The sequence below is a fragment of the Heptranchias perlo genome, chromosome 31, assembly GCF_035084215.1.
Source record: "Heptranchias perlo isolate sHepPer1 chromosome 31, sHepPer1.hap1, whole genome shotgun sequence".
NCBI lineage: Eukaryota > Metazoa > Chordata > Chondrichthyes > Hexanchiformes > Hexanchidae > Heptranchias > Heptranchias perlo.
The window spans coordinates 6,289,015-6,316,858 of NC_090355.1; the positions used below are offsets into that span (position 1 = coordinate 6,289,015).

Genomic DNA, 27,844 nt, shown 5'->3' on the forward strand with positions numbered 1-27,844 from the left:
CTCAACCCTGACCCAAAAATGTGCTTCAGCTCCAACCTTGGAGGAGCATCTCCTACAGCACCAGTGCGACACTCCACACCAGGACAGGAGGAGGTCCAACTCCGATGCCCCCCACCCCCCCAGCCCCCGATGACTGAATGACCGACATTCATGATCTATGCTCACACATGAAGAATGGCCACTTGTGTGGAGTGCATGGGAGCTGTTCATTGCCCGTGGAACATTACCCCAGCAATGAGTGAGTGCTTCAGGAGAGACGGGGAATGAGGGCGAGAGAGAATTAATGGCAATAAAAGAAAAGTAGAATCGTCCGTCTTCAGTTGAATGTTCACTACTGAGTTAACAGCAAAAAGTCACAATAAAATAAAACTCTTCCAGTCATTTCATTAGTATATTTATTTCTATATGCATTTATAGTTATTTATATGTACATTTATATATTTATTTGTTTTTTTATTAAATACAATCTTTGATATTAAACAAGACCATTTATATTTAGTACTGAATAGAACGACTGCTCTGCAAACGTAGGCCTAAACATTATGAGTACGTTGGTGGTGAGGGATCGCACCTTAACTGTGCGTGTCAGGAAATGGTGGGCGCATTGCCCCTGACTTTCTGATCCGCCCTGGCAACAGGTCAGAGTCATCGCCGTCAATGCAATCTCAGAAAATTCCCCCCATGTGCACACTCTGAAAAACGATCAGTGGATTCTGTAATTGGCTCCCCCATTTTTCTTGCCAGTTCATGTGTGCTGGAGGCCCACTGTACTCTGACCAAGTGGGCATTCCACATAAATGACACCAGGGCTTAAACGGTTAAATTATGAGGACAGGTTGCATAGACTAGGCTTGTATTCCCTTGGGTATAGAAGATTAAGGGTTGATCTAATTGAGGTGTTTAAGGTGATTGAAAGATTTGATAAGGTAGATAGAGAGAAACTATTTCCTCTGGTGGGGGAGTCCAGAACGAGGAGGCGTAATCTTAAAATCAGAGCTAGGCCGTTCCGGGGTGATGTCAGGAAGTAATTCTTCACACAAAGGGTGGTGGAAACCTGGAACTCTCTCCCCCAAAAAGCTGTTGAGGCTGGGGGTCATTTGAAAATTTCAAGTCTGAGATTGATAGATTTTTGTTAGGCAAGGGTAATAAAGGTTACAGAACCAAGACACCAAGACGGGTAAATGGAGTTAAGATACAGATCAACCATGATCTAACTGAATGGCGGAACAGGCTCGAGGGGCTGAATGGCCTGCTCCTGTTCCTATGTTTCTATGAGTTAGTATTGGCCAAGCAATTTGACTAATGGTTGGGGATGGTGTGGGGGCTTCACACTCAAGTCCAATCCAGTCTCCCCCCACCATTGCCCACACATACGTTTTTGCAGCAGGGATGGGGGGAGGGTCACTGGATAGCGATCAGGAGCAGTAACCTTGGCTGATTCTTCTTTATTCCTCCCACTTCCCTATCCCAGGAGGCCGGAGGCTAACTGTAGCATTGCCATCCTGGCTAAGATCAGTACACACTGGGGCCTTCCTCTTCTGTATGGATCAATACCGCACAGGGTAGGGCATTTATCACTGGGGGACATTCATGATGGCAGCCACGTTTAAATGAATGGACGGAAGATCAGGGACTGGGGGTTGGTGATTTCCTGACCCGTACTCTCTGCGAGGGACGCTCCTCACTGGGAGACCCCATAGGAGAGTCAGCCCAAGTACATCTACAAGTTTAGTATTCCTTTAAAAGTGAGTATTTTGTGCTCATTAGGTTGGGGGGAATATCAACAGAGGGGTGGACCACTTTCCCATTTTGATCAGCACCAAGTGCTTCCAGGTTAGATATATCAGCACCCGGAACCAGAGTAAAGCTCCCCCGGCCGTGCCTCAACAATGTGCCTTGAGCCCAAGTATCAGAAGAGTAATTACCCCATCCTGATGCTTCCATTCCCCACGTTGGCCGCTCTTGTCACCTCTCTTGAGTGAAACTGTGCGACATCATTGGCATTAAACTTATAGTCATTCTCCCCCCCACCCACCGGGGTTGATCAGGTAAAGGACCTTCACGTGGGAGCGCTCGACAGGAGTTCTCGCTCAGAGGTCAGTGCGTCCCCGTGTGGTCAGTAAAGTGTATGGGAGCGTGCCGACCCCTGGCACACGCTCCCGCGGTGCGGAGCTCCACGCTGGGAGCGCTTATTGGTAAAATGTACCCCTCTCCCATAAATCTCCTCCCAGAGAGGACATTGATGCCGCCATTTTGGTTTCAATTCAAGCCCAAGTCCGAGAGGTAAGAGGGAGAGTTTCTTTGGCCTTTCCCTCATGACATGTTAGTTCATATAAGAACATCTAATCAGCACCAAAAGTCAATTTTCATAAACATCTACTATCTTTAAAGAAAAAGTTGCAGAAAATACTTAAGGTATGGTTTCAAGTTTTTCAAAAACAATCACTGTCTACATAACAAGATGATTCACATGATCAGTTCTGTGTAATGTGATGTATATTAATTTAAGTATGTTATTGCAATAATTGGTTAAGCAAATTCATCAAAATTTTGTTTGTTGTTACATTTCTTCAGTTACACCAGCAAAAGTGAGATTTTAAATATTGTTAATGTTGTTGATGTATGTTAATGCTTTGATATGTTAACGCTTTGATATGTTAATGATTGCTATGTTAATACTTTGCTATGTTAATACTTCGATATGTTAATACTTCGATATGTTAATGTCCTGTGATATTGTATTGAGGCACGAGAAGTGTAGCAAGAAAGATCCCATTTCTATCCTTTTACACATTCTTATTCCAAAGCAGGCTATCAGGCTCCCCTTGCTCAACCCCTCGCCCCTAAATAGGACCACCCATTTCTGCCCCCACCCTCTAATGTTCCTCCCTTCATCTCCTGCAAGTGCTGACTCATGTTGGGGGTCTGTCATACATGTCTAGGGTGTCAACATCCGGCACTTCACAGATTCATCATGTGTGAACTTTCATGGTGAGTGTTGGCAGGTTATTTGCATCTTTGTGGCCGGGTGGGAGATTGGGAGCAGCATTGTAACTGAGCCTGAAAGTTACTATTGAATCTGCTTCCACCACCCTTTCAGGCAGTGCATTCCAGATCATAACAACTCGCTGCGTAAAAGAAAATTCTCCGCATCTCCCTTCTGGTTCTTTTACCAATTACGGTAAATCTGTGCCCTCTGGTTACCGACCCTTTTGCCAATGGAAACAGGTTCTCCTCATTTACTCTATCAAAGCCCTTCATGATTTTGAACACCTCTATTAAATCCCTCCTTAACCTTCTTTGCTGTAAGGAGAACAATCCCAGCTTCTCCAGTCTCTCTATGTAACTGAAGTCCTGCGTCCCTGGTACTATTCTAGTAAATCTCCTCTGCACCCTCTCTAAGGGTCAGCTGATTGCAAGGAAACAATCTCAAGAGATCCCTGGTTAAGCAATAGGAAGTAATGATCTAAAATATCAAAGTGACATTTCGGAATGGCAACTGTAATTTAATTTCTTGTACATCTGTAATAAAACTTACTAAATTTAAAGAAATAAATTTCTAATATATGAGGTAGATTTTAAAAAATCTTTACTGGTGAAACCAGTTATGTAAATCGTGATATATTTTTGACTGAGGAAGACTATTGAATTTAGTGCAAATGTTACAAAACCTCTCTGTCCAGTCTGTGTACATCTTAACCACATACTTTTTCCTCCAGTTGAAATACTGTTCATACCGTGTGCTGTTCTTCCATAGATCTCTCAGGAAATTGGACAGCTCTTTTTCGGAGGCAAAGTCATTCACATGAATGAAGGAATCTGGTGGAACAAACTTTTCGTAGTTATCTCTCGGTGGCCCCAACACCACGGGAACAGACCCAGCCATGAAAGCGTTTCTCCAGAGCTTCTCGGTGATGTAGTCTCTGTGTATGGTATTTTCAAAAGCCAGGTAAAAGGCATAGTTGGAGATGGTTGGCAGTAGGCTTTCTCTGGGAAGGAATTTTCTGGCTGCTCTTCCATACATGTCTACTGTCATGTGCTTGGATAGATTGGCATGCACTTTTGCCCTCAGACTAGTTTTGTGATAATTGCTAACAACCCACGTCGAAAGGCCAGATTTCTTAGGGATTAAGAAATTGGACTGCGGGCCACTTTGCAGGAGTGTCCCGTAAGGGAGGAAGATGTCAGAGTCTGTCTTGTAGGTCATAGTCCAGTTGAAGAGGCCATTGAATTGACGAATCTTTTTTGTGTTAGTCGGCGACTCCAAAGATACCCACAGCCACTTCTGCTTGGGAGGTCTCGCCCTCTGTGGCAACCTGGAAAGTTTGACCTGGAGTTCTCTATGGTGGAACACTACGACATCTGCATGATTAAACATGGACCTGTTGCTCGTGAGAATACAGTTGTCAATCGCATATAAATCCAGGCAAACATCTGCTGTCACATTGGAATTTTCGAGAAATGGCCAATGCCATACCAACACGATTAGAGCATCTTTAACCTTTACGTAGCTTTTCACTGGCCAGATCACTTGGCTGATGTGAGAGTTAATCACGATCTGCATGAAATATCCAGCTGCTAGTAGCAGCACCAAGATTTTGCCAGTCTTCAATGTTGGTAGTAAACATACATGCAAGACTGCCATGTGTTGGCTTGCCAGCGTTTAAAAAGAAACAGCAGCCTAAAACGTGTAGAAATCTTCGTGCAAACATCTGCAGAACATGAACTGCCTCTGAGCTGTCTCTGTAAGAATACATCAGGGAGATAGTGGTTAATTTGCTGTGTGCCACATGGCCTTTGAAGGTGCCAGGCGTTCATCAACACTTTTGAGTATGACAAGTAAGAGATTGTATTTTGCATAGTTCATCCGCAGTTCAGACTGGGATGGTTATTAACAAATCACTTTATGCGAAAGGTTTTTATTTTTGCTTGTCTATTTGAAGCTACACCATTCATAACATCAAGCATAGGGGTAACAATCGAATTATGGGGAAAAAAGTCACTTGTTTCTAAACCTATTGAGAATTAATGTTGAACTCTGCGCTGAAATCTAAACAAAAAGGAAGAATAATAATGCAGATCACCTCACCTCCCGCTCAATTAATTCCCTTTCTGACTGAACCTGGGGTACAGTTCCATAGATCCTAGCTCTCCTCACCCAAGAGTGTAAGCTGAGACGGCATTGTCCTCATACATCTTGTGCAGGTCAACTCAAGAGTACAATTGGCAATGATTTTTACGTTTTGAAGTCTTTTCTATTATTCTTACTATAGATGATGTCAGCTTTTGTAACTTAGAGTACTCTCATCATGTCAGCTGTGGCTCAGTTAGTAGCATTCTCACCTTCTTGAGGTTAGAAGGTTATGAGTTCAAGTCCTGCTACCAGAGACTTGAGCACAAAATCTAGGCTGATGCTCCAGATGTAGTGCTGAGGGAGTGTTGCGCTGTCAGAGGTGCTGTCTTTTGGATGAGATGTTAAACCGAGGCCCTCTCAGGTAGACGTAAAAGATCCCATGGCACTATTTCTTAGAAGAGTAGGGGAGTTCTCCCTGGGTCCTGGCCAATATTTATCCCTCAAAACAGATTATCTGGTTATTATCACATTGCTATTTGTGGAACCTTGCTGTGTGCTAATGGGTTGCCACATTTCCTACATTGCAACAGAGACTACACTTCAAAAAGTACTTCATTGGCTGTAAAGTGCTTTGGGATGCCCTGAGATCATGAAAGGCACAATATAAATGCAAGCCTTTCTATTTTCCAGTCTTTAACAGTGGCCGAGCATCACATCAGACCTCATTATAAGTTTAAAATATTAAGCAAATTTATTAAACAATGAACAAGTGATATATAGAATTATTTATGTACTCCTCAGAGGAAAAAAGCAAAAATAAAGTTCGAACTAATGCGGAGCAAATCTATGAGGATCAATTTAATATATACATAGTCCTCTTTCTTGTAATCTTTACTGACTTGGGGGGCAGCTATTCTACATTGTCTTTCCCTGTGAAGATTCCAGTCAGTTGGACTATGTGATTATGCGATTATCTACCCCCAGATGTGCTATGACCAGATTTAAAAGGACAGCCACTAATACTAGATAAAGCAAAAACATTTTTGTTTTGGGAACGGACTGCCTGGACTGCGCTCTTGTTCAGCGAGTGCCTCACAGTGAGGCCTAAAACAAGAGGAGACAACACACACACAAAAAAAAAATTACATTAAAAAGCTGCCTACCTCCGACCTTGCTTGTCTGTGTGCCTCAGTACAATGCCAACTATTGAACTATGTTAGATTAGTGGCAGTACCTAGTGCCTAGCAGTGTTACTTAACTTTCTACATTATCCCATAATCTCACACATCGGAGATAGCACCTCACATTATAAAGCAAAAAATCAAGTCCAGACCAGTTGGTTGCGGGTTAAAAAGAGCCCAGGGTTGAGTCTCCTCCTCCAGGGCAACTGCTGTTCTTGCTCTGCTCCGACGACCTGATGTATGAGGAAATTGTGGCTCACAGGGCATGAGCTTAAGATCTATCATTTTATGTTCCAGCACGCTGTGTCATTGGGCTGCCCAGATACGTAGAATGAGATTTGCATTGATGGTTTAACAGGTGGTGGCATTTCAGTTTCAGACAGGAAGCCTTGATGGGCAGTTTACAGAGAACACTAAGTAGGTGCAAAGATACCACATGAGACTGCTAATGAAACCAATCCCCTGCTCTACACAGTGTTAGGATGTTGGCTGTCTCTCTCAATTCCTAATATGGGAGTTGAGATTGTGCTGTGCAATATCAGTATTGAAAGCATTACGTTACTTATTGTAAATGAGCCAATACCTCTGTTAAAATGGGTGGCAGAATAATTTCTGGTGTTGCACAGCTCAATATGAACCCCGTGGTGAGTTGGCATTCTCAGTTGTGGGAGAAGAATGGCACTGAAGCACAAAAACTGAGTCAGCCCACATTGCTTTCATAAAGATCAGGGAATTAAGGCCCCAATCTCCCAGTGCCTTGTGTCACCACTGACCAGAGAGAAATAGGGACTTTGTGCATCCCTGAGCACACAATTTTCTGGATTCAAATCCTTTTTGGAGTTCCGTGCTATTGACCTCAATAATTTTATTTAAACAAAGGCTTAATGAGCCCACACTAGATTTTTTGACATCAGGTGTGATTCTGCCCACATTGTGAAGCTCACTCTTAAAAACTGGCTGCAGAGGCATTGGAACCAGCAAAACCTGTTTAGTAGGCCTCTTAAAGGGATTTCTGCTTTCTTTTTTCATTTTTTAAAATGTTTCCTTGGTTGCATTTTGCTTCATTCATTAATTGGTTTTGCTGGGAAGGATGATATTTTTACATTTTTATTTTGGTTTTTCCCTCTCCAATATTTTACCTCATTATATGTAGTTTCTGTTTGCTTTGACGTGGCAACTTACAAAGGGGCAAGAGTGGCATTATCTTTGGGAGTTCCAACCGTGTTGAATAATTGAAATGAAGAAGAGGTGGGGGGCCTAACAATGCAGGTGCAAAGACTCCTGAGACGCTGCAGTCAGACCTGTCACTAGCCCGAGACCTGCACCTCCTCCGGCCCTACAGCCCTCCCCCTCAAACTCTCTGTTCCTCGGTCCTTAGCCTCTTGTGCATCCCCACTGGCCTTCACCCCACCATTGGTGTCTGTGCCTTCAGCCCAGTAATTACCTTCATAAGCCCCTTTGTCTCTCTACCTCCTTTAAGACCATTCTTAAAACCCATCTCTTTCACCAAACTTTTGGTCACCCCTCTAAATATCTCCTTCTTTGGCTTGGCATCCAGTTTTTTTAATTGATTACACCTCTGTGATGCACCTTGGGGCATTGTTCTACCTTAAAAGCACTATATCAATGCAAGATGTTTTTGTTGTAGCTCAACATATCAGAGGACCCCTGCCTAAAACACCTTCAGCTCACAAGACAGGCTGCCACAGGGTTGTTCCATGTGCTGCACAGCAAACGGTACACAACATCTGGATCAGAGATGGCTCTTTCCGTAGGAGTGAAGGTTACTGCAGCATGAAGCTTTCCTTTCTAGCCACCCCAGGACACACCTGTCACATCAGGCAGTGTGCACATACGTCAAGGAAATGACAACCACTATGTTGGCTTGTGGCATCAGCTGGACAAGGCGCAGAGCCTTCACTGAGTGGCAGTTTCCCTGGAGTGCAAAGGGTCACGGATAGAACCCATGTGGAGAGGAGGAGCCAGGGGTTGGGGGGGGGGGGGGGAGAAGAGGAGTGGGGGGAGAAGTGGGGGGAGAGAAGAGGAGATGGGGTGGGGGGAGCACCACTGTTTACATTCCTCCAGTCCAAAAAATATCCATTAACCATTAGTCTCTCAATTCTATCCTTTAACCAACTTTCTACCCGAGCTGGCACATTCCCTTTAATACCGTGCCCCTTAATTTTATCAACAAGCCTCCTACGTGGCACCTTATCAAATGCCTTTTGAAAATCCATAGACACAGCAGCCATATCATCTCCTTTATCGATACACTCTGTTATTTCTTCAAGGAAGTTTGTCAGACACAAATTGCTTCTTATAGATCAATGCTGGCTGTCCTTAGTTAACAGAGCTAAGATTTTATTATGTATTGTGGCCTTTATGCATTTACCCACGACCAATGTCAGGCTGACTGGTCTATAGTTCCCTGCTTTACTCCTTTCTCTCTTGCTGAGCTAGGATGCAGTTGTTTCATCCTTTGACTCTTTCTCCCCGTCTCTCAGACGTTCCCCAGGGCTCTGTTCTCCATCCTACCTTGGTCCTTTTTCGTATCATTACATATATAAATGAGGGGCCCAAGGTCTGTTTTAGGCCTCTTCTAGCAAATAATATTGGCCCAGAATTTGCTGGGAAAATAATGGCGAGTTTAATGCGCGCGCCATTATTAGTGTAAATAACCCAGCAATTTATGGCGAGGAATAGATACACTGTGAGTTGCGAATCCCCACAAATTGCTGGATGTTTCGCCGTTAGCCTCGCGAAAACGAGAGCTCCCCGCGAGCTCCCCGCCAGCTCCAAGAAATTGCTGCACTTGCACATTAATTGCCTATTAAACTGGCCGCAGAAAGTTAGGGCTGGTACATAAGGACCCTTTTAATGATGAGATTTATGTTCCTGCAATGCCACTCAACCTCTTTGGCCCAGAAAGGGAACAATTGAAACTGTGGAGTCTTATTCCTGCAGGTAGTAAATTGTTCTTAGAGATATTTAAAACGTAAAATTTTAAAAGGTAAGTAAAAAAAAAACAATTTTAAAGAAACAGTCCCGTTGGCCTCCTTGTGTGCGGTAGGATCCTAAGATTGATGTTGTCCTGCACTCTGGGCCTTGCTTCTGCCCTTTGCTTTCTCAATGGAGATAAAAGTGCAATACCCTCTCAGCAAGGAGTCAGCGACTCAAGAAAATGGGTAAAGGAACAAAACAAAAAGAAAAGAAAACTGCAGAGTTTGCTATTATGCAGAGAGCATTGAGGCGTTCAGAATTTGCCTGTATGCACCTCAGATAGTCAGGTACAGAAGGGCAGATCAGAACTTGAGGATGTTGTTTTCCTGTTTTGTCTTAAACTGTGATAGTGGTATCTGATTAGATCTGTTATCAGTCGTCTTCAAGGAAAAACACATAGAAAAAAGTGCCTGCGCCACCAATTAATATATACCAACAGATCACCTCAAGCATTTCTCATGGTGAGTAAGAAGTTATGTTGTTACAAAGGGTGAGGGTTGTGGGTGTTTGGAAGAGGTGTATACCTCCATTGAATGAATTTAGAAAGATAAATCGTTTTTTCATTGGTTCTTGGGAAAAAAAAATACTATTTTCTTTACCCACTGCAGGCAGATAAAAAAATAAGTTTGTTCCCTCAAATATCACATTCGCGTAAACAACTAAATAAATAAATCTCTGCCTGTTGGTGGCATGGGTTTTGATGGCAACATTAAAAAATATATAAACTTAAGAAAAGATTAAACTAATGTGCACCTCATCAAATATGTCTGCAACAGTACTTAATGTTATCAAAATAAACTGAAATAGACATTTAAATTGAGACTTTTATTCAAAACCTTCCTCCAAACTTGAGTAATGGCACAGTCCTTCCAGGAATCATTTAGAATATAACACAAAATATAAAGGCCTTCTGAGTCTTTTGCCCTTTCACTGTTTCTTTCCTCTGGCTCTGTTACTGCAGTTGTTTTGGGACATCAGCTAATATATAATATGCTTTCAAAGTTACTTTTGGAAAACTTGGAATCCATGCTCGATCTTTTTCTGCCGATTTATACCTTGGTTAACTCAGTAATTTTCCATTGGAGGAAGTGCTGCTTACTAAAACAGAGAATAGAGGTTAAGGGTAATTACTCAGACTGGCAAAAGGTGGGAAGTGATGTTCCACAAGGATCGGTGCTGGGACCACTGTTGTTCACAATTTACATTAACGATTTGGACTCGGGAATCGGAAGTACAATTTCAAAATTTGCAGATGACAACAAATTGGGGGGTATAATACTGAGGAGGACTGCAACAAAATACAAGAAGACATTAATAAATTTGCAGAATGGGCATGTAATTGGCAAATGAATTTAAATATAGATAAGTGTGAGGTGGTGCATTTTGGTAGGAAGAGTAAGGAGGCCACATACTGCTTGGAAAATAAGAGTCTAAATGGGATAGAGGAGCAGAGGGATCTGGGGGTACAGATACACAAATCACTAAAAGTAGCGACGTAAGCCATAAAAAAGCAAACAAGGCACTGGATTAATTTTTTGATGGATAGAATTGAAAAGCAGTGAAGTTATGTTAAACTTGTATAGAATCTTGGTGAAACCTCACTTGGAGTACAGTGAACCGTTCTGGTCTCTTATAAAAAGGATATAGAGGCACTGGAGAAGGTGCGAAAAAGATTTACTAAGATGATACCAGAACTGAGAGGTTATACCTATCAGGAAAGGTTGAACAGGCTGGGGCTCTTTTCTCTAGAAAAGAGAAGACTGAAGGGTGACCAGAGAGAGGTCTTTAAAATTATGAAAGGGTTTGATAGGGTAGATATCGAGAAGACGTATTCACTTGTGGGGGAGACCAAAACTAGGGGCCATAAATATAAGATAGTCACCAATAAATCTAATAGGGAATTCAGGAGAAACATCTTTACCCAGAGAGTGGTTAGAATGTGGAACTCGCTACCGCAAGGAGTAGTTGAGGCAACTAGCATAGATGCATTTAAGGGGAAGCTCGATAAACACATGAGGGAAAAAGGAATAGAAGGTTATGCTGATAGGGTTCGATGAAGAGGGGTGGGAGGAGGCTTGTGTGGAGCATAAACACCGGCATGGCCTATTTCTGTGCTGTAAATTCTATGTAATTCTATGTAACAACATGTCACACCCTGCTCTGTGAACAGACGTCTCTTGCTATCAGTCCGAAAAAATGCTATAAGTTGTATGACAGGTGCATGCTGGGAACTGTAGCTTGCCATCATAATCTCTTTGGCTAAAAATTATGGGCCTGGGAACCAAGGACTTTCAAATTAAAACATTGTGCAGGCATTTCAAACACAGTAAATGCCATTGTATAGGCACGCAAGCACTGGAGCAGGTAATTTTGGCGAGTTTGTGCAGGGATGGCCAGCTGACAGTCTTGCATTTATATAGTGCCTTTCACGACCTCAGGACGTCCCAAAGCGCTTTACTGCTTTGAAGTGTAGCCACTGTTGTAATGTAGGAACTGCAATAGCTAATTTGTGCACAGCAATCTCCCACAAGCAGCAATTTGATAATGACCCGATAATATGCTTTTAGGTGTTGGTTGAGGAACAAATATTGGCCGGGCCGCTGGGAAGAACTCCCCTGCTTTTCTTCGAAAAATGTCATGGGATCTTTTACATCCACCGGAGAGGGCAGACAGGGCCTCGGTTTAACGTCTAATCCAAAAGATGGCACTTCGGACATTGCAGTACTCCATCAGTACCGCACTGAAGTGTCAGCTTGGATTTTGTGTTCAAGTCTCTGAAGTGGGATTTGCACTTACAACCTTCTGACTGAGCCACTGCTGACTGCTTGTACATCATCCTCAATGACTTTCATGCTGACCACTCCACAATATGAAATTCCCTTCAACGCTTAACTTTCCTCATCCTACTTTTTTTCAGAAACTTTTCACGACTCCCAGTCGCTCAACCTTCACCACCCACTCACCATCACTAGCCTCTCCACAGCGCAATTATTTCCTCCTCTTTACTCTCTTAATGTTTTAAAGCTCCCCAAACTACACCCTCTGCCGTCACATATCCAACATCACAATCACATAATACAATCCAACACAAAATCAACCCCTTTGAAAATAACAAGTCTTCCACTTAAACCCCAACTTCCTGCCTCATGACACTCGCACTATGACACACCGGCCAACACAACCTTTACGCAAAACCTTTGGCTCCTCACACAAACCCACGATGGTGGAAAGGTAACCTCGTACAATTAGATAAAACCTTTCAATATACAAGTTATTCTCATTTTCAATTACAATCAATTCTATTTCTATGTAATTCTTCCTGCACATTTTGCCTTCTTTACTTTCATTCTTTTATTTTTCAGCAATATTTCCTTTATTCGCAAAACCCAAAATATATTACCAGAAGTCATATTAGTGACAACTGTGGCTCAGTGGTAGCACTCTTCCCTCCGAGTCACAAGGTTCAAATCCCACTCTAGGGAGTTGAGCACATAATCTAGGCGGACACTCCAGTGCAGTGCTGAGGGAGTGCTGCACTGTCAGAGGTGCCGTCTTTCAGATGAGACGTTAAACCGAGGCCCTGCCTGACCTCTCGGGTCAATGTAAGAGATCCCTCGGCATAATTCGAAGAAGAACAGTTTTTCCCCGGTGTCCTGGCCGATGTTTATCCCTCAACCAACATCACTAAAACAGATTATCTGGTCATTATCTCATCGCTGTTTGTGGGATCTTGCTGTGTGAAAATCGGTTGTTGCGTTTCCTACATTACAACAGTGACTGTACTTCAAAAGTACATCATTGGCTGCAAAGTGCTTTGGGACGTCCCGAAAGTGTGTAAGGTGCTATTTAAATGCAAGATCTTTCTTTCCTTCCCTGTCAGTGTGAGGCTTGTGATTTTCCAATGCATGCTGTTGGCATGTCAGAATCTGGAAAATCAATCTTGTTTGGTTATCATGGGTCAGTGGGCCCTGATTGTATGTTACACGGCATAACACCCCATTGTGATAAATAGTACGTCCTCTCATTCATTGTGAGCAACATCACGGGATATAGAATCATAGAATCATAGAAGTTTACAACATGGAAACAGGCCCTTCGGCCCAACATGTCCATGTCGCCCAGTTTATACCACTAAGCTAGTCCCAATTGCCTGCACTTGGCCCATATCCCTCTATACCCATCTTACCCATGTAACTGTCCAAATGCTTTTTAAAAGACAAAATTGTACCCGCCTCTACTACTGCCTCTGGCAGCTCGTTCCAGACACTCACCACCCTTTGAGTGAAAAAATTGCCCCTCTGGACCCTTTTGTATCTCTCCCCTCTCACCTTAAATCTATGTCCCCTCGTTATAGACTCCCCTACCTTTGGGAAAAGATTTTGACTATCTACCTTATCTATGCCCCTCATTATTTTATAGACTTCTATAAGATCACCCCTTAACCTCCTACTCTCCAGGGAAAAAAGTCCCAGTCTATCTAACCTCTCCCTATAAGTCAAACCATCAAGTCCCGGTAGCATCCTAGTAAATCTTTTCTGTACTCTTTCTAGTTTAATAATATCCTTTCTATAATAGGGTGACCAGAACTGTACACAGTATTCCAAGTGTGGCCTAACTAATGTCTTGTACAACTTCAACAAGACATCCCAACTCCTGTATTCAATGTTCTGACCAATGAAACCAAGCAAGCTGAATGCCTTCTTCACCACCCTATCCACCTGTGACTCCACTTTCAAGGAGCTATGAACCTGTACTCCTAGATCTCTTTGTTCTATAACTCTCCCCAACGCCCTACCATTAACGGAGTAGGTCCTGGCCCGATTCGATCTCCCAAAATGCATCACCTCACATTTATCTAAATTAAACTCCATCTGCCATTCATCGGCCCACTGGCCCAATTTATCAAGATCCCGTTGCAATCCTAGATAACCTTCTTCACTGTCCACGATGCCACCAATCTTGGTGTCATCTGCAAACTTACTAACCATGCCTCCTAAATTCTCATCCAAATCATTAATATAAATAACAAATATCTGCTAATAATAATAGTAATTCACACGTCACACTTATAAATGTTACATTTTGTTACAGATGCAAAAATATCTTGAAAATAGGGAATGAAGACAGTTACTTATTGCTGGGTCCTTCTGATCTGGAGCCAATACTAACCAGGGCGCTCAATTTAACTTCGTGCGACAGTGTGAAGCGAGCGATATCGGATTGGCTACCCATTATAAGCATATTTAAAGAGGACCCCCACAGCTTTGGCCAGGTGTCCTTTGCCCGTTTGCAATTTAAAATTGCAGTCAGCCAGATCGGGGCGGGAAAGGAGTAGGTGAGTCCTCCTGCTCCATTTTAACAGCCCCCCCCGAACCTGGTTTCCGCCAGGCCAGTGGCGGGAGGGAGAGTTAAGATCGAGGCCATGATCTTTCTGAATTGCCGTCCACATCTCAGACCCCTGGCCCTCAGGTTGCACTTAGATGTAATGTTTGAATAGAGCTTAGGGAAAATAGGAAGTTCACCAAGTGTTTGGACACTTTAGATACTGTTGGGGGAGATGGCATATCAGGGGAAAGCAGCAAGAGCCAAGTTCGTGGCACCATGGGTGGCTCTGCTGCACAAGAGGGGAGGAAGAAGAGTGGCAGGGCTATAGTGATAGGGGATTCAATTTTAAGGGGAACAGATAGGCGTTTCTGCGGCCGCAAACGTGACTCCAGGATGGTATGTTGCCTCCCTGGTGCTAGGGTCAAGGATGTCACGGAGCGGCTGCAGGGCATTCTGGAGGGAGAGGGTGAACAGCCAGTAGTTGTGGTCCATATCGGTACCAACAACATAGGTAAAAAAAGGGATGAGGTCCTGCAAGGTGAATTTAAGGAGTTAGGAGATAAATTAAAAAGCAGGACCTCAAAGGTAGTGATCTCAGGATTATTACCGGTGCCACGTGCTAGAGAGTATAGGAACAGGAGAATAGACAGGATGAATGCATGGCTGCAGGGATGGTGTAGGAGGGAGGGATTTAGATTCCTGGGACATTGGGACTGGTTCTGGGGAAGGTGGGACCTGTACAAGCGGGACGGGTTACACCCGAGCAGGACCGGGACAAATGTCCTCGTGGGGGTGTTTGCTAGTGCTGTTGGGGAAGGTTTAAACTAGAGTGGCAGGGGGATGGGAACCTCATTGGGGAGTCAGAAGGGAGTAAAGTTGAGAGCAGCAAGAGAGGGGAAGACCCAGGGCAAATTTGCAATACAAATAGTACAAACAGTTGTTCAAGAACAAGTGAAAGGGAAAAGCGTAGAGCAGCAGAAAGAAAGTGTACTTTAGGCACTACAGATAAAGTGAAAACTAGAAGGCGTAAGGCGATTAACCCAGCATCAAAGCTGAAGGTCAGGCTAGGGTGTGTGGCCCAACTAAGAGTTCTATATACAAATGCACAGAGTATAAGGAATAAATTAAATGAACTACAGGTTCAAATTCAAATTGGAGGGTATGACATGATAGCTATTACTGAGACATGGCTGCAGGATGGTCAGGATTGGGAACTAAATATACCGGGTTATAAGGTCTACAGGAGAGATAGGGAAAATGGAAGAGGGGGAGGAGTAGCCTTAGTGATTAGAGATGAAATCACTTCAATGATAAAGGAGGATATAAAGAGAGGTAAGCAGCCAACAGAAACCTTATAGGTTGAATTGAGAAATAGGAAAGGATCTAAGATTATAGTGGGAATTGTGTATAGGACCCCTGGCAGCAGCTCTGAAGTGCTAGATTGTATAAATGCAGAGATTAGACAAGCGTGTAACAAAGGCATAGTGGTCTTAATGGGGGACTTTAACCTTCACATAGATTGGAAAAGCAGCCTAGCAACTGTCAGAAAGGTAATGAATTTCTTGAGTGTGTCCGGGATAGTTTTCTATAGCAGTATGTCCTAGAGGCAACAAGGGGGCAAGCCATACTAGATTTAGTAATGAGTAATGAACCAGATTTAGTTAACAGCTTATCTGTGGGCGAACATCTATCCAATAGCGATCATAACATGATCGAGTGCAATGTAGCGTTTGAAAGGGAAAAAAGTGAGTCAGCTGCTAAGATTCTAGACTTGGGTAAGGCCGACTTCAATGGGATGAGACAGAGACTGTCCACAGTAAACTGGGCAAATCTGTTAATGGGTAAAACGACTGATGATCAGTGGGAAATGTTTAAAGAAACATTTAACGTGATACAGATGGGCTAGAACTCTACTTGCCAAAAAAAAAGCCATGGACAACTAAAGAGGTAAGGGACAGTATAAGACATAAGGAAAGGGCATACAAAAAGGCAAAAATGGCACAGATCCTGGTGAAAGGTAAAGATACAAAGATCAACAAAGGGTCACAAAACAGATAAAAAGAGAGTATGAAAAGAAACTTGCAAGGGATATCAAAACCAATACGAAGAACTTTTATAGTTATATTAGAAAAGAGAGGGTAGTCAGGAGCAGTGTTGGCCCCTTAAAAACTGAAAGTGGGGATATTGTCATTGATAATGGGGAAATGGTGGACATGTTGAACAATTACTTTGCGTCAGTATTTACAGTAGGAAAAGAGGATAGCATGCCGGAAATCCCAAGAAAACGAATATTGAATCGGAGTCAGGGACTCGATAAAATTAACATAAGTAAAGCAACAGTAATGAAGAAAATAACAGCACTAAAGAGTGACAAATCCCCAGGACCAGATGGTTTCCATCCCAGGGATTTAAAGGAAGTAGGTGAGCACATTGTAGATGCCCTAACTATAATCTTTCAAAGTTCTCTAGATTCAGGTACTATCCCTCTAGATTGGAAAATTGTGCATTTCACTCCACTTTTTAAGAAAGGAAAGAGAGGGAAACCAAAGAATTATAGGCCAGTTAGCCTAACATCTGTTGTGGGGAAAATACTGGAGTCTATAATTAAGGATAGCATGAATGAACACCTCGAGAATTTTCAGTTAATCAGAGAGAGCCAGCATGGATTTGTGAAAGGTAGGTCGTGCCTGACAAACCTGATTGAATTTTTTGAAGAGGTGACTAAAGTAGTGGACAGGAGAATGGATGTTATTTATATGGACTTCCAGAAGGCATTTGATAAAGTCCCACATAAGAAACTGTTAGCTAAGATAGAAGCCCATGGAATCGAGGGAAAAGTATGGACTTGATTAGGAAGTTGGCTGAGCGAAAGGCGACAGAGAGTAGGGATAATAGGTAGGTACTCAAATTGGCAGGATGTGACTAATGGAGTCCCGCAGGGATCTGTCTTGGGGCCTCAATTATTCACAATATTTATTAACGACTTAGATGAAGGCTTAGAAAGTCTCATATCTAAGTTTGCCGATGACACAAAGATTGGTGGCATTGTAAGCAGTGTAGATGAAAACATAAAATTACAAAGTGATATTGATAGATTAAGTGAATGGGCAAAACTGTGGCAAATGGAATTCAATGTAGATAAATGTGAGGTCATCCACTTTGGATCAAAAAAGGATAGAACAGGGTACTTTCTAAATGGTAAAAAGTTAAAAACAGTGGATGTCCAAAGGGACTTAGGGGTTCAGGTACATAGATCATTGAAGTGTCATGAACAGGTGCAGAAAATAATCAATAAGGCTAATGGAATGCTGGCCTTTATATCGAGAGGACTAGAGTACAAGGGGGCAGAAGTTATGCTGCAACTATAAAAAACCCTGGTTAGACTGCACCTGGAGTACTGTGAGCAGTTCTGGGCACCGCACCTTCGGAAGGACATATTGGCCTTGGAGGGAGTGCAGCGTAGGTTTACTAGAATGATACCTAGACTTCAAGGGTTAAATTACGAGGAGAGATTACACAAATTGGGGTTGTATTCTCTAGAGTTTAGAAGGTTAAAGGGTGATCTGATCGAAGTTTATAAGATATTAAGGGGAACAGATAGGGTGGATAGAGAGAAACTATTTCCGCTGGTTGGGGATTCTAGGAGTAGGGGGCACAGTCTAAAAATTAGAGCTAGACCTTTCAGGAGTGAGATTAGAAAACATTTCCACACACAAAGGGTGGTAGAAGTTTAGAACTCTCTTCCGCAAACGGCAATTGATACTAGCTCAATTGCTAAATTTAAATGTGAGATAGATAGCTTTTTGGCAACCAAAGGTATTAAGGGATATGGGCCAAAGGCAGGTATATGGAGCTAGATCACAGATCAGCCATGATCTTATCAAATGGCGGAGCAGGCACGAGGGGCTGAATGTTCCTATGTTCCTAGAAAGATAGAAAATAGGAGCAAGAGTAGGCCATTCGGCCATTTGGGCCTGCTCCACCATTCAAAATGATCAAGGCTGATCGTCTAACTCATTACCCTGTTCCCGCTTTTCCCCCATTTCCCTTGATCCCTTTAGTATTAAGAAATATATCTATCTCCTTCTTGAATACATCTAATGACTTGTCCTCCACTGTCTTCTGTGGTAGAGAATTCCATAGGTTCACCGCCCTCTGAGTGAAGAAATTTCTCCTCATCTCAGTTCTAAATGGCATACCCCGTATCCTGAGACTGTGACCCTGGTTCTGGACTCCCCATCCATCGGGAACATCCTCCCTGCATCTCGTCTGTCTAATCCTGTTAGAATTTTATATGTTTCGATGAGATCACCTCTCATTCTTCTAAACTCTAGTGAATATAGGCCTAGTCGACCCAATCTCTCCTCATACGTCAGTCCTGCCTTCCCAGGAATCAGTCTGGGAAACCTTCGTTGTACTCTCTCCATGGCAAGGACATCCTTCCTCAGATAAGGAGACCAAAACTGCACACAATACTCCGGATGTGGTCTCACCAAGGCCCTGTATAACTGCAGTAAGACATCCCTGTTCCTGTACTCAAATCCTCTTGCAATGAACGCCAACATACCATTCGCCTTCCTAACTGCTTGCTGCACCTGAATGCTCGCTTTCAGCGACTGGTGTACAAGGACACCCAGGTCTCGTTGCACCTCCCCTTTTCCCAATCTATCACCGTTCAGATAATCTGTCTTTCTGTTTTTACAACTAAAGTGGATAACCTCACATTTATTTACGTTATACTGCATCTGCCATGTTCTTGCCCACTCACCCAACTTGTCTAAATCACATTGGCACCTCTTTGCATCCTCCTCACAGCTCACATTCCACCCCAGCTTTTTGTCATCTGCAAACTTGGAAATGTTACATTCCGTTCCCTCATCCAAATCATTGATATATATTGTGAACAGCTGGAGCCCAAGCACTGATCCCTGTGGTACCCCACTAGTCACTGCCTGCCACCCGGAGAAAGACCCGTTTATTCCTACTCTCTGTTTCCTGTCTGTCAACCAATTCTCAAACCATGCCAGTAAATTCCCCCCAATCTCATGTGCTTTAATTTTGCACACTAACCTCTTGTGTGGGACCTTATCAAAAGCCTTCTGAAAATCCAAATACACCACATCCGCTGGTTCTCCCCTATCTATTCTACTAGTTACCTCCTCAAAAAACTCCAGTAGATTTGTTAAGCATGATTTCCCTTTCATAAACCCATGTTAACTTTGTCCAATCCCGTTAATGCCTTCCAAGTGTCCTGTTATCACATCCTTTATAATGGACTCTAGCATTTTCCCCACTACTGATGTTAGGCTAACTGGTCTGTAATTCCCTGTTTTTTCTCTCCCTCTTTTTTTAAATAGTGGGGTTACATTTGCCACCCTCCAATCTGTAGGAATTGTTCCAGAGTCTATCGAAGTTTGGAAGATGATCACCAATGCATCCACTATTTCCAGGGCCACTTCCTTTAGTACTCTGGGATGTAGATTATCAGGCCCTGGGGATTTGTCAGCCTTTAGCCCCATTAATTTCCCTAGCACTATTTTTTTTACCAATACTGATTTCCTTCAGTTCCTCCCTCTCACTAGACCCTTGGTTCCCTAACATTTCCGGGAGGTTATTTGTGTCCTCCTTTGTGAAGACAGAACCAAAATGTGTGTTTAATTGTTCTGCCATTTCTTTGTTCCCCATTATAATTCCCCTCATTTCTGACTGTAAGGAACCTACATTTGTCTTCACTAATCTTCTTCTCTTGACATATTTATAGAAGCTTTTACAGGATTTACAGTGAAGTGTCACATATTGCACACAACTTCTTTACCCACTGGGGGAATGGTTTATGTTGCTCTTCTGTAACACAGTGTTATACTTTGTTCTGTTACTAATGTAGTGGTTTTGTTTTCTCCACACACTGCTACATTCAACGAGGCTTGGATGGAATGAATAGAAAAGCAGGGCAACACTGGAAGGGAAGTGTGAATTGACAAGTCGTGCCTTATCCTTCAGTGAAGGAGCCCTGAATAAGCCACAGTCACTCTTCTCGAACTGCTATGGCGGTTGGTTTGTCTGCTTCCTCTTCCTGCAGCTGATACTCAGTCTCCACGGTATTGCCATCCGGGTCTCCCCTCCCCCTCCCTGATACGTCAGGCTGAGTGGATTTCTCGATTGCAAAGTTGTGCAAAGTCACAACAGGCTAGCATAATTCATGAGACCGTGCTGGGGGTACTCTGAAGGCCAATCGCTCCCCCCCCACCACCACAAACTGTCCAGGCATCTGTTGTTTGCTCAATGCAAATTCTTGTTCTTATGTGAGTCTCATTGTATCTCTCTATATTGCACAATGGAGTCATGAGCCCGTGGAGGAGAGGGTAGTCTTTGTCTCCACAAAGCAACCCTGAGACTTGACCTCTATTTTGAAAGTTCGTAGGAATGTTGGACTGCCCGAGTGTAAACACATCAAGGCAGCTGCCAGCATTTGTGTGAATGAACTGGTGCCTGGAGTAACCTAGGGATCGAATTCCATTTCTGTTAATTCAGTGATGAGGATTGTTAGTCAGGATATATGAAAAGAAAGACAGAAAGAATTGCATTTATATTGCGCCTTTCACAACCTCAGGACGTCCCAAAGTGCTTTACAGCCACAATTAAGTGCTTTATGAAGTGTAGTCACTGTTGTAATGTGAGAAACGCTGTAGCCAATTTGTGCACAGCAAGGTCCCACAAACAGCAATGTGATAATAACCAGATAATCTGTTTTGGTGATGTTGGTTGAGGTATAAATATTGGCCAGGACACCAGGGAGAACTCCCCTGTTTTCCTTTGAATAGTACCATGGCATCTTTTACACCCACCTGAGAGGGCAGATAGGGCCTCGGTTTAACATCTCATCCGAAGGACGGCACCTCCGACAGTGCAGCACTCCCTCGGTACTGCACTGGAGTGTCAACTAGATTTTATGCTCAAGTCTCTGGAGTAGGACTTGAACCCATGACCTTCTGACTCCGAGGCAAGAGTACTAGCACTGAGCCACGGCTGACACCTTGAACTAAAAGGCCAACCCAGGTAGTCTAATTGATTGCAGAGACCTGAAGGGACCTGAAGCCCACCAGAAATATTGAAATTAGGCGGACGGCGAGAACTTTGCCAGTGCGAGTGGTGAGGCTGTTGGGCGGGACTCCCACCCCCTGTCACACTGACAGTGGCACAGCCCAAGAGGGAAATCTTGCCACTCCGTGTTTACGGCTAATCATCATTTTAATACATATTTAGATTTTGTGCTCAAGTCTCTGGAGTGGGACTTGATATACGAGTGCAGTCAATTATAAAATTCTTAGAGGGCTTGACAGGGTAGATGGTGAGAGATTATTTCCCCTGGCTAGAGAGTATAGAACGAGGGGGTAAAGTCTCAAGATAAGGGGTCGGCCATTTAGGACAGAGATGAGGAAAAATTTCTTCACTCAGATAGTGTGAATCTTTGGAATTATCTACCCCAGATGCTCAGTCATTGAGTATATTCAAGGCTGAGATTGATAGATTTTTGGACACTAAGGGAATCAAGGGATATGGGGATCGGGAAAGTGGAGTTGAGGTAGAAGATCACGATCTTATTGAATGGCGGAGCAGGCTCGAGGGGCCGTATGGACTACTCCTGCTCCTATTTCTTACATTTTTATACGTTCTTATAGCATTTATAGAGCCTTGGGAAATCCTGCCACTCTGAAACCGTTTGTTCATTCACCTCCACCCAGCATCAAATTTGAATAATGTTGGCAGCCTTGGTACATTGGTCATTCAGGATTTGCCTTATGCTAGGATGGACTGGAGACTGATTAACAAGTCACCAGTGAGAATCATAGAAACATAGAAAGATTACAGCACGGAAGCAGGCCATTTGGCCCATCGAGTCTGCGCCAGCTCTATGCAAGAGCAATCGAGCTAGTCCCACTCCCCCGCCCTATCCCCGTGGCCCTGCAAATTTTTTCGTTTCAAGTACTTATCCAGTTCCCTTTTGAAGGCCCTGATTGAATTTGCCTCCACCACCCCCTCGGGCACTGCATTCCAAATCCTAACCACTCGCTGTGTAAAGAAGTTTTCGTCATATCACCTTTGGTTCTTTTGTCAATCACCTTAAATCTATGCCCTCTGGTTCTTGACACTTCCACCAATAGGAACATAGGAACAGGAGTAGGCCATTCAGCCCCTCGTGCCTGCTCCGCCATTTGATAAGATCATGGCTGATCTGTGATCTAGCTCCATATACCTGCCTTTAGCCCATATCCCATAATACCTTTGGTTGCCAAAAAGCTATCTATCTCAGATTTAAATTTAGCAATTGAGCTAGTATCAATTGCCGTTTGCGGAAGAGAGTTCCAAACTTCTACCACCCTTTGTGTGTAGAAATGTTTTCTAATCTCTCTCCTGAAAAGTCTGGCTCTAATTTTTAGACTGTGCCCCCTACTCCTAGAATCCCCAACCAGCAGAAATAGTTTCTCTCTATCCACCCTATCTGTTCCCCTTAGTATCTTATAAACTTCGATCAGATCACCCTTTAACCTTCTAAACTCTAGAGAATACAACCCCAATTTGTGTAATCTCTCCTCGTAACTTAACCCTTGAAGTCCAGTTATCATTCTAGTAAACCTACGCTGCACTCCCTCCAAGGCCAATATGTCCTTCCGAAGGTGCGGTGCCCAGAACTGCTCACAGTACTCCAGGTGCGGTCTAACCAGGGTTTTGTATAGCTGCAGCATAACTTCTGCCCCCTTGTACTCTAGTCCTCTCGATATAAAGGCCAGCATTCCATTTGCCTTCTTGATTATTTTCTGCACCTGTTCATGACACTTCAATGATCTATGTACCTGTTCATGACACTTCAATGATCTATGTACCAATGGGAACAGTTTCTCTCTATCTACTCTGTCTAGAACTCTCATGATTTTGAACACCTCTATCAAATCTCCTCTCAACCTTCTCTGTTCCAAGGAGAACAATCCCAGCTTCTCCAATCTATCCACATAATTTAAGTCCCTCATCCCTGGAATCATTCTAATAAATCTCCTCTGCACTCTCTCTAAGGCCTTCACATCCCTCCTAAAGTGCGGTGCCCAGAACTGGACACAATACTCCAGTTGTGGCCGAACCAGTGTTTTATAAAGGTTCAACATGACTTCCATACTTTTGTACTCTATGCCTCTCTTTATAAAGCCCAGGATCCCGTATGCTTTTTTAACCGCTTTCTCAACCTGCCCTGCCGCCTTCAATAATTTGTGCACATTTACCCCCGGATCCCTCTGTTCCTCCATCCCTTTTAGAATTGTGTCCTCTAGTTAATATTGCCTCTCATTTTTCCTACCGAAATGCATCACATCGCATTTTTCCACGTTAAACTTCATCTGCCACGTGTCCGCCCATGCCACCAGCCTGACTGTATCCTCTTGAAGTTGTACTTTGGAATGAGTTAGTGGCATAAAAATTTAAAGGCACCTCCCCTCTAATGGTACATTTAGTCCTAACTCCAAACTCAGGCATCAGGGAACAGTGCGTCAGGATTGAAAGTGCAGGGAGGTGGGGGTGGAAAGGTGAATGGGGATTAGAAAGGAACTTCTTCTTTTATTCCGGCTCAGTGGGCTGTGACATGTTTTCTGGGACTGGGTGGCTCTGGATCAACTCCCAGGCCGGTGTAAATTTTGGACCCTGCCCCCTTCCCCTGTTCAAAGGATTGGATCTGCTCCATGAAGAGGCAGATCTTCTGTAGCAGGCGTCACCTTATCGGCTGAAAGATGAGACTTAAAATGGCGGGTTCCTGCTGGGTTAGAAAACCCGATTCATTTGTTTTTTCAAAAAACAGCAGGAAATATTTTATGACTATGCATTTCACACACGGATTGGGTAAGAACCGTCAATAAAAAGTGCCCTTTCCTTGGACTTTCCTTCCACTTTACAATAGGGCGGGGGTAATAGGATGCTAAGATTGAATGTCGAAAGGACACGCATCAACATCACAAACAGCACAGAAGTTCCATCTCCAGTCCTGAGGCCAGATCAAATAATAAATATAATTTGCCCTTAAGTGGAACAAATAGAAAAAAAACAGGGAATATTGTGTATGCCAGAAATTATTTGAGAATGAGGTCATTAGGAGCATGGATTTATCTCTGTGTCAATTTTCCCCTGCTGCCTCCTGAAGGCATTGATTCTTTGCTCGTGTATGGTTTCAGGTACGGAAAGACTTACATTTATACAGTACCTTTCATAACATCCCAAAGGCCTCAGTTTAACATCTACATCCAAAGGACAGCACCTCTGACAGAGCAGCACTCCCTCAATACAGTACTCAAGTTTCAGCCTGGATTTTGTGTTCAGATCTCTGGCGTAGGGTTTGAACCCACACCATTCATGACTCAGAAGCGAGCTGTGCTACCAACTGAGCCACAGCTAACACCAAAGGCAACGTGGCCTGGGGCCATAGCAGTGTAATCAGCTCAACTGCTCACAAAAAATTTCACTGAGCCATAAGCCACTGTGACGGTAAAGGAATTCAATTTGAATATGGAAGAGGATGTTATTTCAAAATTAGGAAACCAGGGGCCACGGGACTTGTGCAGAGACTTTGTGGAATCAGCTGCCAAAAGTAGCGACTGTTGATCCTTCGATTCTCCTGAAAGCAGATCTTGTGAAATATACCCAAAGTCTCTCGGCCATATAGATCACAGGGAAGTCCTGGTGTTGATCTTCAGTCTGACTTACAGGGGTGGCCATTGCGGGTGCTACAATCGACCTCAGGCCCCTGAGTTAGGGAAGGGAAAATGAATAGTGTACCTGCTCCTGATCCCCAGTGACTTCTGTTGGAAACCATGCAGGTGTGATCGCTGGACGAGGATGAGATGACCCCAACCGCTGGATCATCTGGCCGGCACTCACTGGCAAGGACCACACGTGAAGTATGACCATGTCTAGATATCTGTGCCCATGGATCTGTATCCCGTCACAGGTCTGCATCTTCAGGAGAGGTGTGATAAGGGGCAGGGTAGAGACACAGCCATGAATTTATCCTCAGATAATTCTGAAGCACATTGTACACCCTGATTAAAAATAAATAAATACAAAGTCCAGCTGACCAGCACAAAGTCATAATTGTGCAGCAATAGGAAGTGTCACAATTATGGTTTCAAGTAATGTAATCATGAATCTTGAGTTTGATTTAATAGGTTAATGAGAAAAGCAGCAAAACTAGAAATACATTCCTCAATGTAACAAGGTCCCAAACCTTTTAATAAAGACATAATTTATTCACAGTGGAGGAGATTTCCTTTAGTTATTACCTCTCCGTGGCATTGTAAACAGTGTGAAGATTTCCTGTGATTGTTATTTCTAGTGAAATTTTAAGTGTTCTTTTAAAATGCATTTATGATTTTGCTAGGAAAAGCCAACGTAGGAACGGTCTTGTAATGTTTGTGATGTTGCTCGCACATCGTGACCATGGGAAACTTTCTCCAAGAGATAGCAAACACAAGATAGCTTGCTAAGTATTTGGGCCTAGAGTTTCCGCTTTGGGTGCAATTGGCAATTGGACCCAAGAATTGCGCCGGTTAGGTTACAGTTCGAGTTTCCGTGAAAATATATTTGCATAATCACAAACGTAAAATCTTCCGTGGATCAGCACAATCCAGCAGCATAATAGAGCATAATTGTTTATTTTTTTTCCTTTTTGCAATAAAAAATATTCTTTGATGTATGTAAGATGTATTTAAGAGCGGTAACCTGTTGCAGTTTTAATAATACAGCTGAAAATGAGTTTATCACAAAAATAAGCATTTTTAATAAGTGGACGTACGCCCAGCGTTAATTGATTTTCCACACTGGTTCGGTCGGATTGCGCTGACAAAGCCAGCACAATCTAGCGGAAACTCTACTGTTGGATAAATATCTTTCCAGCCAACACAGAGGCAGTATTTTCTCAATACTGCCTCTTTCACTTAAGCATATAACTTAGGCTGACATTTTAGTCCTAGAGTGAGGACTTGAAACTGCAACCTTCTGACTCAGATCAAGAGTGCTACCGGCTAAGCCAAGCAAGCACTTGTAAAGGGGTGAGAGAGAAATGCAAGCAGAAATACTTCCTCCATGCCCCCCACAAACTCGTGGCAACCTCTGTGTGATGCCACCTTCATCGAAAACTGTGATACGAGTCACAGAGCTGTTTGAACGAAGGCCTTTGCGGAAAGCGCTTGCTTTATGCAGGGCGTCCCGGCGTCATGTGGAGGCGGAAGTTGTGGTGGATGATGTCACGGGGCCGCAAAGACCTTACTTGGGTCGGTCCGCGATTCCGACGTTACTTCAGGCGGAGACTTGGCGCTCTGTGCCACGCCGTGCGCTCCTGTCCTCTCCCGCGGGCGGCCACCTGCGGGATTACAGTGGACGGCCTAGGCTGCTGCATGTGGAATGACGGGTACAGAAAGCACAGCCCATCATCCATGGGCATGGCGGCAACTTGAAAAGTATTTTCACTTCATGTTCATTCTCACGATAATTATTCGTCACGTGCAAGTTTTGAAAACGTCTAACTTGGAGTAAAGGTGCATTACAGTGATGCAAAAAGACAGATACTAAGAGCAATACGAGTACTGAACAAAGCAGCCTGGAGCACATGCGTGTTGATACCCCTGATTGGGGGTTGGTGGGGGGCAGAGCGTGGGGGCAGTAATAGCCAACTGCTCAGTAGGCCTCTGGTACCTTGTCCACAAGTGGCTATTAGTCAGCCTTCAACCTAGGCAACGATTCCTATTCAATAGTGGAGGGCATCACAGCTAAAGCGAGAGCGACCGGGATAGCGATCAGAAGCTGAAACCCTCGCCCATTTCACCCTCCGCCCCACACAAATCTTAGCCCGGGGAGGGCACTGAAGCCGATAGGAGCATTTTCTACCGTCTCCGCAACCAAATTCAGCACGGACCGGGAATTGAAAGCGGGCGCCGCCCGGGCGGGAGACGGTTCTGTTCCACAGCGAGCCGAGCTCTCCGGGCAGCCCTCCCGTTATACTTTGGTCCTCTTTACCCCCTTGTTTACTGAGTGGAGAAAGAAAATAACTTATAGAGTGCAGAATTTAAAAAACGAAGCGAAGCGAAGCAAGAGAGAAAACGGGTTGGCCTTACCGCCCTCGCTGCTAATGGGCGCTCGCAGGCATGGCAAGTGGCTCAGACAGCAGCCCGACTCCTCGCCACCTTTACAAGCTCCACAGTCATTTCCCGTCTCCAACATGTCGCAGCTTGTT

At 43.7% G+C, this 27,844-nt stretch overlaps 1 protein-coding gene across 3 annotated transcripts; it reads right to left on the bottom strand.

The window, feature by feature from the left end:
• Positions 1-378: 378 nt before the first annotated feature.
• zmp:0000001132 (alpha-(1,3)-fucosyltransferase 7) lies at positions 379-27,844 on the bottom strand. 3 transcript variants are annotated; one of them, XM_067969560.1, is made up of 2 exons: positions 27,726-27,844; positions 379-4,743 (listed from the first exon to the last, which is right to left on the bottom strand). In XM_067969560.1, the coding sequence occupies exon 2, from the start codon at positions 4,643-4,645 to the stop codon at positions 3,590-3,592; it is 1,056 nt and encodes a 351-aa protein (XP_067825661.1). In that variant the 5' UTR covers positions 4,646-4,743; positions 27,726-27,844; the 3' UTR covers positions 379-3,589. The 3 variants fall into 3 exon arrangements, with proteins under 3 accessions (XP_067825661.1, XP_067825663.1, XP_067825662.1); XM_067969562.1 differs by lacking the exon at positions 27,726-27,844 and adding an exon at positions 6,408-6,491; XM_067969561.1 differs by lacking the exon at positions 27,726-27,844 and adding an exon at positions 6,238-6,395.